General features: G+C 32.1%; 1 protein-coding gene across 3 annotated transcripts in view; it reads right to left on the reverse strand.

Annotated features, from left to right (window-relative positions):
- LOC142322848 (transmembrane protein 145-like) overlaps positions 1–5,632 on the reverse strand; it is a 60,488-nt gene extending 54,856 nt beyond the window's left edge. For 2 of the 3 annotated variants that reach the window (XM_075361930.1, XM_075361927.1), the window contains exons 1-2: positions 5,383–5,632; positions 534–608 (exon numbers count right to left, since the gene is read on the reverse strand). In XM_075361930.1, coding sequence (XP_075218045.1) covers positions 534–608; positions 5,383–5,387 — 80 coding nt within the window. In that variant the 5' untranslated portion in view covers positions 5,388–5,632. The remainder of the gene's footprint in view (positions 1–533; positions 609–5,382) is intronic. The other variant, XM_075361929.1, reaches the window with a different exon arrangement.
- Positions 5,633–14,280: the final 8,648 nt, after the last annotated feature.

Genomic DNA, 14,280 nt, shown 5'->3' on the forward strand with positions numbered 1-14,280 from the left:
TTTTATTTTCACGTTGTTTTTTCGGTAGGGAAATACGTTAATTGTACAATATTTTAAGCACTTTAATATAACCTCAGGGTTCGAACAGTTCTATGTTTTTTGAATGAAAAAAATAGAGTATAAATCATATATTTTATAGTTAAATCAATAATATACTCGTAATAATTGAAATTATTTTTAATTAAAATTCTCTGCCGTGATTTTACTAAAGTAAAAATAAAATCGTAATGCAATTTTGATATTTAAATAAATATTTAACGCAAGCCCTTGCATTATCTTAAGTATGTACAGTATTAAATTCTAAAGAATGAACATAACGTTTTCTTAGCGAAGAGCTTAATCAGAGAATCGGGAAAACTGATGCTCAGAACATCAACTCGGCAGGCGAGTTGAGTTCGGGTTATCCTAGACTTCATTCGTAGAAGTAAATGAGAATTATACTGTAATTATGAAGCGTTTATTTTTCTTAATAAAAAATGTTTGTAATTTCATAATAAAGTTGTTATAATTTACTATTAATTGTTGCCTCATACCTTATCGTACCGGATACTATATTCAAATTGGCCGTCTTCAGAAAGAAAGCAGAATCTTGCAACGAATGCCCATTGCTAAAACACACCAGATAGTATTAATATTTTTAGTAAAAGTAGGCATATAATTTCTACGTCGTATATAATAATTTTTATTTGTCTAATAAATCAACAACTGAATTGAATTTTATATAATCGTATTCATTTTGAAAAGTCAAATTATTAAATAGAAATCTTATTTTTGGTATTCCTATACCATTTATAAATTCATAATCTACAGAGCGTCCAATGACATTAAAAGCTTACGTTGAAGAAGGTCGAGACTGCATTACTACCTAATCTGAAAACATTTACACCCATCTAATACGACAACAATAATAATCGTTGTACTTTTATTTATGCACGTTTAATTTACTATCATTTTCACATTTTATTAGTTGTAATTCATTATTACCCAATTAGTATTCATAATTCAATAAATAAAGATCGCAAAAAAAAGAATTTTAATTATGTGTATTTTTAAACTAAACAATTATTAACTAGTGCTTGAATGCGTATTGTATCCGTAATTACACTAAATTAGATGTACAATTATTATCGTACAATATTTAAAATTTTCAAATTCTTTTTTTGTACGATTGTTTTCATTGTCGATTTTACAATTAACACTGACTTGAAATTTGCATTATGTGTGCAGTTTTTGTGCAAGTTCTTCGTTGGAACATCTTCTTTGTCTTCATTGCAACAGTCACTTTCACTACCACGGTCTAGATGCATGATAAATTTATCCTTCATTTCGTCGATTAACGGTTTCATCTTATACTCAGTTTCAGCTTTTTTTACATGCTCACAACATGGTTTTCAATCATCCTTATTTATTTCATTAATTTTTCCCTCAGCTTAATTTTTTAATAATCTTACATTAAAGATGTTGTGTTATTACTACCAACATATCTTTTCAGAGCCGACCATACCACCCCGATCGGATTTAAATCAGAATGGTAAGGTGGAAGTCGCAGAACCTAAGGCCCGTGTTTTGTTTAATTGTTCATTAAAATTGTACTTTATTTTTGAGTTTCTATGTCATACAATTGTGGTTTTAACATTACTTCACATTAAACGGAATAGTATTCTTTTCTAACCGATTAATCTACCATCTTTCCTATCATTTGAATTAGGAAGCTTCTCTAGAAGTCAATTGTGGTACAGCGCATTATTGATAACAACCACTACCTGGAGGGAAAGACCAGGAATTAATTTTTCAAATGCCCGCTTCATGAAATTGTCGTTGTTGCCATTGATGTGAAACGTTGACGCATCAGTAAAAAACAACATTGTCTAAAACGTATCGTTGTCTACAATTCTATCCATCATTTCTACACAAAACTGCAGCCGAGCAATTTCTTCGTCATCTGTAATTAGCTGAACCACGGTTAGTTTGTTTCAAATATAATCATTTACGTAATACGCGCCAAACAGTCGTTTGTGGAATACCAGTCTCACGCGACGCACGTCGAGTTGATTTCTTCGGACTACGTGCAAAGCTTTCTCTGAGTTGTTCCACAGCAGCTTCAAGGTAAAGAGTAAATCGGTGCCAAGAGTAGACCGTACACCTACTAGGAGGCTCCCTACTGTACTCTCTACGAAAATTACGTTGAGCTGTAGTTGCTGACTGAAAATCGTGAAACCAAAACATACAGCGAGCACGTACAGCACCCATTTACCCATATACCCATTTTTAACAACACTGGTGTTCGAATTCGGTACTAATGAACCACACGAGTCAAAACTTGATGTGTTTTGCTGTGAAATGAGACCTCAACCAAATCGGTAAGTTATCTAAATAAATCTTTATATGCTTTTGAAGTTGTGAAATTCTTTTTGAATCACCCGGTATTGCAAATTACTCGGTTTCTAAATGAGCTTAACTTTACGAGAAAAGAGTAATAAAATGCCATGCACAGGGACTATCTGCCTTGTACAAGCACTATTTTCGTAGTACGTACTATAGTTAAGTCGATAAGATATAAATTGCTTATATGTAATAGTATAAAATTACAAAGAAAATACCTTTCGAAGTTTTAGGCTTTTCTATGAGTCTCATACGCACAAAATAGTCATGGTTTCAATTTTAATATCTGTAATTTACGAGTTTTCTCAAACAAAAAAAAAATTAATTTTTAATTAAACTTGTTATATATTTTTATCTTGGCCGGAAATAACCCATCTATGTTTATATATGTATATTAAGTACCATAATCAACTGGTTGTAGGTGATCTGACATGAGTCACAAGCCACTCCCAAAAATGAAAAAGGTTATTCTCAAGTAAAAGAAGCGTTCCATGCCAGGCTTACGAGGGAAAGTGAAAAGTGAAGTGGTTTCCAGTAGCCTTCTTCACTGAGCCAAACATGTCAGCATGCCAAGCCCAGTGAAATATAGATTGTATTCAATCCTACAATTGACATCTTCATTCTGTTCATGGTTGTACAGTGAACATCATTACTACCAGAGAAAGAAACTCTGATGTCTTTTGTACCTCAGGTGCTTTACAATCGATCTATACGGGTTACTATATCTTTAATATAATCTCGGTGAATATTATTTTTCAACTTTAAAAAAAAATACTATTAAAAACGTTATAAAGACAAAAATTAAAGTCCATAAAATTTGCATCAACTTTTATGTAAAAGAAATTTTTAATTTTGAACTGTTATTCCACTCTACCTTCGTAAGAATTAGAATAAAATACAAATGGTAAAATAGTGTTCCTCAAAAATCATTGGATAAAAAAATTCACAACTGGATAGTATTTTCTACTAAGTAAATAACAAAAAAATTGGGATTTTAAATATGGGCTTTGATGGACATGTGAAAATATTTTTATGTCGATTAGAATAAACGACAACAAATACTAAGAAAAACCTTTAAAAAATGTTATATCTATCTTTTTTTTTTCATTTTGGCCGGTAACTGCGATGTCAACTCGTCCTTCATTAAATGAGAATTTTTTCTTTCAGTTGTCTAATTTTACCATCCGATTTACATGACAGGTTCTAATATTTTATTTTGACTATTTGATCCTGTTTAATATTTTAATAGAACATTCATTCACCTTGTATACTTGCAGGTAGGTGCTGGTGACGCAGTGAACACGGACAAAGAAAATTATATGTCGGGCTGTCCATAAATAATGCAAACATAAAATTATACTTTCCCTTCCATCATGTGATTCCGTCACATTTAGAAGACCACACGCTTACACAGTTCTTATGTAACATTCAGTTCGAGAATTAAAATTTAAAGTCATTTAAGAGACATTTTTTGAAAAAAATTAATTTCAAAATTTCCAACTGTTTATTGCTTATTACGAGTATAACGTATAAATTACGTAAATTTATAATTAACTAAGTCTATAAAAATTTTATAAATTAATTTTTTCTTCTATTTATGGAAGTAAATAATACAATAGAAAGGACTACTTTTTTATTTTTGTATTTAGTAGAATCCAAAATAGTAAAGAAAGCTGTGTGCCAATATATTGGCAACGGTTTTTGTAAAATATAAAAAAAAGCATTTTTTTAATTAAAAATACTCTTAACCCGTAATGTTAATGTGTTTCTTAATCATAAATATCTTTATGATTATAATATGAACGTTTCATAATTTTATTGCTTTTAATCATTAAAAATAAGGAATCTTTAAATAGCAAAGAGACTGTTTGAATAAAAACGCGTCTGTACATTAGTTATTTTGTCGAAAAATAGATTTTTTTTCTGATCGCCTATTTTAAATTGTTGCTGATACGAGAATTTTATGTAGTGATGGGTAACCTGAGAATTTTGAATTTTGAAGGACTCTTGTTCGTTTCCTTTTTTTTTTAAATGTTGGTCTGTTATTTGTTACTATCGGGCTCGATTTAAGCACAGTTATGAATCTTTTCGTTCAAATATTTTATATATAATCAAAAGACTTTTTGATAATGATATCATCCCGTTCAATACTAACTGAGATTAAAATTGAAGGGAAAAGATAGTTTTTAGAAAACTTGGTAAAAATTTAAATTCTATTTTTTTAAAATATAACTTCATTATGTTAATGCGTAGTTGATGATGGCATATACATGAAAACATGGAATACTTTGTGGTGTTACATCTCTTTTTAGGAAAGAAATGTTATTTTGAAACTAGCTGAAGATAGCGTGTTATAAACTTATTGTAATTAAAATCAAAATTACCCGAAAGCTGCGTGACATTTTTATCAATAGATTGTTTTTAATTCATAATAAAAACTGAATCGTATTTTTTAAAGTGATTTTTCTCATCTACCGTACTTTTCACATGCAAAATTGATTTCCATGTATAAAGTAACTTTGTCCGAGTAATAATGGATTTTTTATTTAACCTTACAAAATACTTAAGTTTTTAGTTTTCTTTTATCTAGACCCAATTGATTTACCAGTATAACATTAAAACTCAGTTGTCAAAAAATAACCAGTAAGTGATTTTAACTTATCTAATCGTTCAATTTAAATAAAACTTTAGTTAAACAAATTATAGTTTTAATGACAGTTTAACGACAGTTTTAATGAACAGAAAATCTGAAAGTTTAGCTTATACAAAATAAGAAGCTTTAAAATATTAAAGCTTCGTATCGATAGTTTTATTGCAGTTGTGTTGTTTTGTACGAATTTCCCTCTTTTTTTCGATTTTATATTAATGTTATTAATGAGGAAACAATTATTAAAAAAAAATTGTTTAATCGGATTAAATATTATTTTATACCCGAAAAATTTTGTTAACTTTTAATTAATTTTACTTACTAGATTCTACTGTAATCACTAATGTACTGACCTCATTGGATTTCAATTCACCTTGTAGAAATTTCCCGTTTGTAAATATTACTTTGTAAAGCACTAATACGAAATTGATTATCATTAAAGCCATAACCCTTGACGACTGTAAGGGTCAATCTTTAAAAAAAAAATAATAATAATAAATGACCTACGCTGGTGTCGAATACATATTATAAAATTATACCGAATGTCCTTATTAAAAAAAAGTGGCTGACAAATTCTTCGCCGAGCGTGCACACATAACATACTATCCGTCCATATGGTTTCGAAGAAGGACTATCGATCTTTTACATTGGTTGCTAAGCGACTGACCGCCAAAATTGGCAAACATAGAAATTGTTTGAATATATTAATTATCACAATTTAACTCTCGGCCTTAATACTTACGCTAATATATATTTTCTACATTATTGACGTAAAATAAAATATTTTACGTCTCTATTTTAATCCATAAATATGTTATTTTACTGATTTAAGTGAATTATCCCAAAAAAACTGTAAACATTTTATTTAGAATTAGAGAAATTTATTTAAAATCATACAAAATGTTTATTTTATATAATTTATTCACAAGAAATAAATAATCTGTTATTACATACCTTATGAAATCTTTTAAATCAACACCTTTTACAATTTTGATGTACCTTTCCATTAATTTTTATGTAATTATCTTTATGTAAATCATTATTTTTTAGATCAGCTTTATCTCAAGAATGAATTTTACGATTATGCAATTTGTGTACTTGTTATAAAATACTCGTCATAAAGTACTACTCCACATGATATAGTACTTACAATACTTGCTATAAATATTTGTATAATCTTTTTTTTTCAGATCAATTAGTAAAGGCAAATCGAATTAAAAAAAAAAATTGTGTGTAGATTTAAACCAGTATAACTCTGTTGTTCGTGATTTCATTGTATAATAAAAAAAATTCTTAGAAATTGTAATGTTATTAATGAGAAAGTGTCTATTTTTTAGACTAACTGTATTATAGGAGATACAGCAAAAATCGGGTATGTTTGGAAAAAAAGAAGGCGTTGCTCTTTCAACTGTTATTAAAGACTTCAACTAATAGTCTATTAATATGGAAAGAATAAATAAACTTATTTGCTTTTTGTTAATCTTTGAAATCATAACAGAAAAAATGGAAAATTATTGCCGTAATTTCTGAAAGAACATTTCCTTGTTCTGGTTTATTTTATAATGTAACATTATGATATGTTTTTGAATATGATATTGCACTAATTAAAATATCCCAGTTGAAGATCCGTATGAATCTGGTTAGAGATTATTCAAGAGAAATTTAAAGGTATTACAAAATATAAGAATACTGATAATCTTTGTGTCGATGATTGACGTGCAAGAATTAAAAAAAAAAAGTTTGGTTAGTAAGTTTAAAAAGAAGAAAATTACATAATAATGTTTTAACATAAAACCTCCTAACTCCACTATACATATTAAAATAAGTAATTTTACATTAATTTGGAGACAAGGTTTTTAACATTTTGGGAACAATTTCATATTTGAAATATTAATATGAAAAATAGATTACTGGGCAATAAAAAATACCTGAAAATATTTTTTGTAGTGAAAGTTAATTTTATATTCAATACCAAGATATAACACTTTTGAAAATTATTACTTTAATTATGATAGTAAAAATGTGATGTAAAATATTGTTCTGCATAGTGTCTTTGGCAAGGATAATAATAATAATAATAATAATAATAATAATTTTTTTAAAATCATATTATACAAAAGTTTTCAGAACTCAAAAGCTGATGCAGCATTTTGAACAGAAATATCAAAAAAGAAAAGAAGAAAAGTATATATATATATATATATATATATATATATATATATATATATATTCTTTTTTAATTGAATATTACAACCACTGTATCAAAAAATTATTATATAATAATAATTATACCACCATATGATACGGTTAATAAAAAGTAAGAACACTTACCTATTTGTCTGAATTTCTTTCAGAGCATCAGCTTTATCATCAACAGACTTACTCATATTTTATAAAAAATACACATAATTAAAAATATTACTTTTAAAAATATATAATAAAAAAATATTTAAAATATTAAAAATGCCATCGTGCGGTGGCATTTGGCCAGAGCTGTGGTCATATTTTTAAAAAATCCTACATCTACCATAATACATTACAAAATGAACAATGTGTTTTGTAATTTTAAAAGTAATGTTTTTAATTTTCAAATTTTAATTATGTGTATCTTAAAAAAATAAATCTGCTGATGATGGAACTAATGTTCTGAAAGTACTTCAAATAGGTAAGTGTTCTCACTTTTTATTAACTGTATCTGGTGAGATACAGAAACAAAATAGTTTATATATATATATATATATATATATATATAACATGCGAATACTTTATCACAGCTATCATTTAAGAGATGGGCATACTGGATATGTTTTTTTGTTGATGATGTGTATTTTCACTTTAGCCGTTACATCAAATCAATAGTCAGAATAACAGATGTTGGTCAAACAAAATCTACACATCTTACATGAATCATCGCTGCATTCACAGAAGGGTTTGGTGTGCAATTTCTCGACGAAGAATAGCGGGTCCCATTTTTTTTAATAAAGTCCTTGGTAGTTCGGCATACCAGGATATAATTATGCAATTTGTAGCTCTTCTCCAGCCCGATGATCACTATTGTTACCTGCATCAAGATGGGGCAACATGTCATACATCCTAAAACACCATGGAATTTTTGGAAGAAATGTTTGGTGATCACATGATCTCAAAAGGTTTGTAGCACTCTCATTCTCCTGACTTATCATCACCAGACTTCTTTCTCTGGGTTTTTTTTTGAAAGGATGTTATTTCAAGCAAACCAATGAACTCAAAAAAACCTGGAGCGAGCCTTTACTGCAAAGATGAATTCTATTAGCTCTAATTTCCTATGAAGAGTGTCAAAAAATATGGTGCGAGGGCTCAGATCTGCCTTCAGGAAAATGGTAGATATTTCCATACTTGCTGTAAGACATTACAAGTTGTGCATAACTACATTCCATGAATCAAATCAAATGAGACTATCTCTGTATTACAGTCAATAATGGAATTATCGTGTATAGTATCATGATGTGTATGATAAAATGATTGCACTGTATAATATACAAGCATATATCATGTACAGTAATATAGTGTACAAGCATGTAAGCACGCAAAGTTTTATATATATATATATATATATATATATATATATATATATATATATTTATCCAAACCCTTCAATATACATATATTTTACACATATACATAACCCTTTGAGTTATATACATACTAGCTGGCCTGTCTAGCCAGAACCTGCACCCTCAGGGCTCAGGTCAGCCCAGGCAAATCCCAGAGACAACTAAGGGGCTCCTCAGGGTCTCCCGGGGCCAACAGGCCTATCCCATAGTCATTGAGCTCGCTTTCCTCGCCGTACCCAATTTGTCAAGAAGACCGGCGCCCTGGACACCCTCTGAGCATGCTTCGGTCGCCATTCCCATAAACCCAGAGGGCTTCACCATCTGGACCCCCGCAATGTACGTTATCCACAGTTGTGAGAATAATACTGATAAATACGAATTTTAGTAATTAAGTTTTATAGAAACCTGAAAAAGAACCTAAATTTCAAAAGAGATAGAAAAATAGTAACTTTCTTTCTTTTCTGTTTAGCCTCCAGAACCATGAAAAGTATTACTTCAGAGGATGAATGAAGATGATATGTATGAGTATAAATGAAGTGTAATCTTTTACAGTCTCAGGTTGACCATTGCTGAGGTGAGTGGTTAATTGAAACCCAACCACCAAAGAACACCGGTATCCACGATCTAATACTCAAATCCGTATAAAAGTAACTGCCTTTACTATGATTTCAACGTTGTAACCCTCGACTTCGAAATCAACTGATTTGCGAAGGTGCGTTCACCACTAGACCAACCCGTTGACCACCACTAGACCAATGTAACTACGGTAACTTAATTCTTTGCCGTGGTAGCAGAAATATAATAATGAAATAAAAGAATTAATTTATTTTTTCCTTAATGAATATTTTAAATTCACAACTCCACCCTCCTTGGAAGCAAAGAAATAATGAGCATTTTTAATATATTAAACTTCAAGGGAGTTAGGGCCTCAGTCAGTTTAAAACCTTCTCTGGGATAACACGAATGTATCCTGAAAATGTGAAAGTAATTTGGTTGGTCGGTTCTCGTGTGATGCGATAACAAACAAATGGACAAACTTTATATATACTCGTATATACATTTCTGAATAACCGTGATCTTTTTCCCCCTTCCCTTCGCCGTAGCGGAGCGATACAGGCATTTACGTAGGAGGAGGTGGAATCTTGCTAAGACATCCGAAGACCCGTGTTACCGGACGTGTCCTACCGTCTAAATCACCCCCCTCATCCATGCTACCTGGAACTACCTATGGGCGTAACATCAGGGAGCGCAGGCACCCACACATGACAGAACAAACTCACTCAACAAAATAACACTCCCAACAAACAACTAACACACCAACTCACCCAGATTGTGTACAACACCTGCCGCACAGCCCCGCCCAATGAGCATCGCATGCTCGCACCGTGTTATCGCACACGGCACCATGCCGTATAACGTGTACACACCCCGCGTGGACGCAACATGAGGCCCGAACATGGGGTGACAATGAGGACAGGTGACATTGCTTGTCACCTGTCCTCATTGTCACCTACGTGTTCTACCGAATCCACCTCATACCACACCGTTCGATAAGCAGAGATGACGCGAATGGCTAGTCTCCTCCTCACCCTTTTTAGCATGCCCTTCCATTTGGCTACCGTGATTAGCCTCCCACGTGTTGCTCGCATACCTCATCACTCTAGCCTCATACACAGTCCCCCACAGGAAGCCCATTATTGTTAAACAGAAGTTTTTTAAAATTATTTAATATTATTTTATTTAACGTAAATTTAATTCTATTATTGATTCGAATCATTCAGTTCAAACCCAGCTCACACAGTGATATACTCGCCACTCACAGTTCATTAATTCAGTTCATTAAAGTTTGTGCTTAAACCGCCAAATCTCCAATACTACATCTTTTTTTCGAGATGAAATATATCTAAAAACCTTCTCAGTTATGGCAAGAAACATGGGTAAAAATTTGATTGCGATTGATTGAGTAGTTTTTTTTTGTTTATCGCGAACAAACAAAAACCCTTTCTCTTTATATAATAATATAGATATATGTGTATATAAAAAAAAAGAAATAATAATTGCATAAAAATAATAAACTCTTGTGTTTTAAAATTATAAAAATAACTCCTTACACCCTAATTCTTGTTCGTAACTCATTGTTATTATTTTTAAATATGAAGAAAATTAACATATTTCATTATATGAAATTGAAATAAAATATATTATAAATTAAAGCAATATTGCTGGTTAAAATATCAAGCAATACTACTTTATATAAGGATAAGGGTGTACACTTCTATCATAATTTTTTTTCCTGTTTTTGGAGGAAAAACAAAGCTACCTTCCTTCTAGATATAGATCTTGTAAAAATATTTAATTATATGAAGTGAGATAAAATTTTTTAAACATTCCATTATAATAACATTAGAATAATTACAATTGAAATATAAAGGAAAAAGAGTTTTTAATGTCAACAAAAGTAGAGCAGGTATAAGAATATAAGATAAAAAAACAAATTTCCATAAAACAATAAATAGAGAAAAGGATCCTATTGTTTTTTATTTATACAGATGTAGAAACAATGAGGGATTCAAAAGAAAACTTTCACATTTTCCATAATTTAAATAGAAGCCACATAGCAGGTGAGATGTATATAATAAGAAAGTCAAAAAATTGGGCAAACCACAGAAGTTTTGAAATATGTATATAACTTTAATGGATAGCAAACACAAAATTTTTCTTTTAAATGAGAATGGTGGTAATCAGGCATGTTGAGAAACTAAAAAGATTTAAGATCATTCTGAGAGAAAAGAAGCCTGTTGCAAATTCTGCAAGAACTATAATTCACTGATGCTCATGATGATATACATGTTCTAAATTTACCAAAGCTAAAGAAAAAGTAAATACACCAAACTAATTCAAAAAGTCCTTCCCCATAAGGTATTTTAAACCCAAACACCATGACAGCGTTAGCATCTCAGCCTTTCATTCAGAAATCCCAGTTTTGGATTCTGATCAGGCTTGGTTTTTCTCAGGTGCTATGTAACTTATTTATACCATTTGCCCAAGTATAAACTTTTGTATTGAATTAATTATATAACAGAACATATATATAAATGTAGTTTAATTTATTTTACATACATTCTAATGTATTTGATGGATGGAATTTTCATCCATTTTTGATATCACCAATGGTGATTGAGAGGATGTTTTGCGGCCAATATTGGATAATACTACCTAGGTAAAGCAAGGATTTTTGCACCCAAGTCTAGACTGAATGCACTTCCCGTTGAAATTTCTGGGTCAGCTGAAATACTTGCCTTCTCACTTACTTGCCTTTGAGTCTTACTCAAAGTTACTTACTTTGAGTCTGTACTTTTTAAGGCTTCATTTCTGCATTTTCAGCAGTCCTTTATCGCCACTGTGTTGGTCTAGCAGTGAGCTAGTCATCGCAGATCAGCTGATTTCGAAGTCAATAGTTCTAAGGTTCAAATCCTAGTAAAGGCAGTTACTTTTATTTGGATTTGAATACTAGATCGTGGATACTACCGGTGTTCTTTAGTGGTTGGGTTTCAATTAACCACATATCTTAGGAATGGTTGACCAGAGACTCTACAAGACTGCACTTCATTTACATTCATATATATCATCCTCATTCATTCTCTGAAGTAATACCTTACGTGGTTCCGGAGGCCAAACAGGAAAAGAAAGATAGTCTCTTTATCTGCAATCACCATACCATCATCGTACTGACACTCTGGCTGGTGCTTGTTTCTATCTGAACTTCAACCTGCATCATATTAGGTCCAGACTTCTTCTGCAACCTTCTTCACCTTATGACTGAGTCATCAGAGGAGTTTTTGGCCTTTTCAGATGTCTTTACAATATTTTCTGGTGGTTTTATCTTGCCAGGTCTTAAAACTTCCTTTGGAGTGGAAATTTTGAAATATTTGCAGATGGCTGTAACTTGCAGGATATTAAAGCTTCCTTTAGAGTGAGAGATTTCATTTTGCTATCAATGATTCTCTCTATGGTTGGAATAGGTTATTAAGGAGTAGATCTGGATCATTACTTGTGGGAGAAACAGTGGCTGCTGCTGGAACATATGTTGTTGTTGTTGCTCTAGGGTTGTGGCTGTTAACAATTTTTTTTGCTTTGAAAAAGCTGACTTTCTGTAAGGTTTTCACCTTTTGAACAGCTACTTTGTCTTTATAAACAGAACAGCTTTTAGACTGGTACATATGTTGTCCCTTACAATTAACACAGACAGGAGGATCCCAGCATGGTTTTCCTTCATGACCTTTCTCACTATACACAAAGATTTGTGGTCTCTTGCATTAAACGGTAGTATGGCCAGATCACTAACATCTGAAGCATTGCATAGGATACAGCAAAAAAATTAGCAGATCTAGGCGCTGTACACCAGCGTTCATTTTGCCAGGCACAGAAGGTCTGTTTAAGTGAAAAAGAAGGTAGTACTTCCCCATTTCTTCTCATGATCAGCCTTCAGCAATTACACCTTGTGTTGACAACTGCTCGACAATTACCTGTGACAAACTACAACACCTTCAGATGTATTGAGAAACTGAGAGGCTCAACGTGTACAGTAGGATCAATTATTTTGATTAAAACAAGAATATTTTGTAACTGGATGTCTCAATATGAAGACCATTGAATGACTTACATATTTCTTTTACCGGGCCACCAGCACAATTAGTTATTTCATGAGCGATAAGAAAGGGCTTATCTTTGCAAAATTACCATCTTCTTTCGTAATCACCAGATACTTAGGTCTGAGTGAAATGTTCTTGTTCAGATCTCTGCAGACTCCTTACCTCAATACGAGTCTGTACTGACTAGAAACTCTTCTTCCGTTTTTCTTTCAACCACATGGCTGGTTCTAAACAAGGGTGTTAATGTGAATCTTCTGCCACGAATTATTGTTCAACTTGCATGACGAATTGATCCCTTCTGTGGCAAGTCTATCCGCTGGGGTACACCTCCACTCCAGGACTACCAACCCTGGAGGTCTGACCTGGTACTCTGGTGGATCCAGCATATATCCTGGCAGAGAGCGGATGCTCTCTCTCTGCACTGACTCCAGGCTCCTACTCACCAAAGCTTTCAGGGCTTCCATGCACTGACACACGTGAGCACCTTACTTACTACATGTTTGCCATCGCGGGGGCACGTCGACTACGGAAGGGTTCTCTGTTACTATCTTACTTACTATCACATTCATCTGGCCGTCACATCCCCAGCTCTAAAGGTGGCTTAAGCCAGTTTCCAAAAACGTTCACATTAAACATGATCTGCAGGTGATCAAGCAATCCAGTCCGTGTAGTGACCTGAAGATGGAAGTCAAAAGAATAATCACATGTTCGAGGAAGTACTCGGAGACCCGTTAGCCAGCTTAATGTGTTATACTGATGTACAGCTGTTACGGCCCTGAACGTGGATTGAAGGTCGTTTGTTGTTTGACGTGGAAATTATGTACCTTGGAACAATTTCTTTCCTGTTATTTATTTCGTAAAATGTACGCATTTTGAGCGTGTAAAAAAAGAAGAAAACGGTATTATCTACCAAGAGTGGCAGGTGTTCATGAAAATTCCAATTTAAAATATAGCTTATATTTCAACAACGGCAATAAATGTGTTCTTAAAGCTTGATTATGATCAG

Source organism: Lycorma delicatula, chromosome 4 (assembly GCF_047948215.1).
Source record: "Lycorma delicatula isolate Av1 chromosome 4, ASM4794821v1, whole genome shotgun sequence".
Lineage (NCBI taxonomy): Eukaryota > Metazoa > Arthropoda > Insecta > Hemiptera > Fulgoridae > Lycorma > Lycorma delicatula.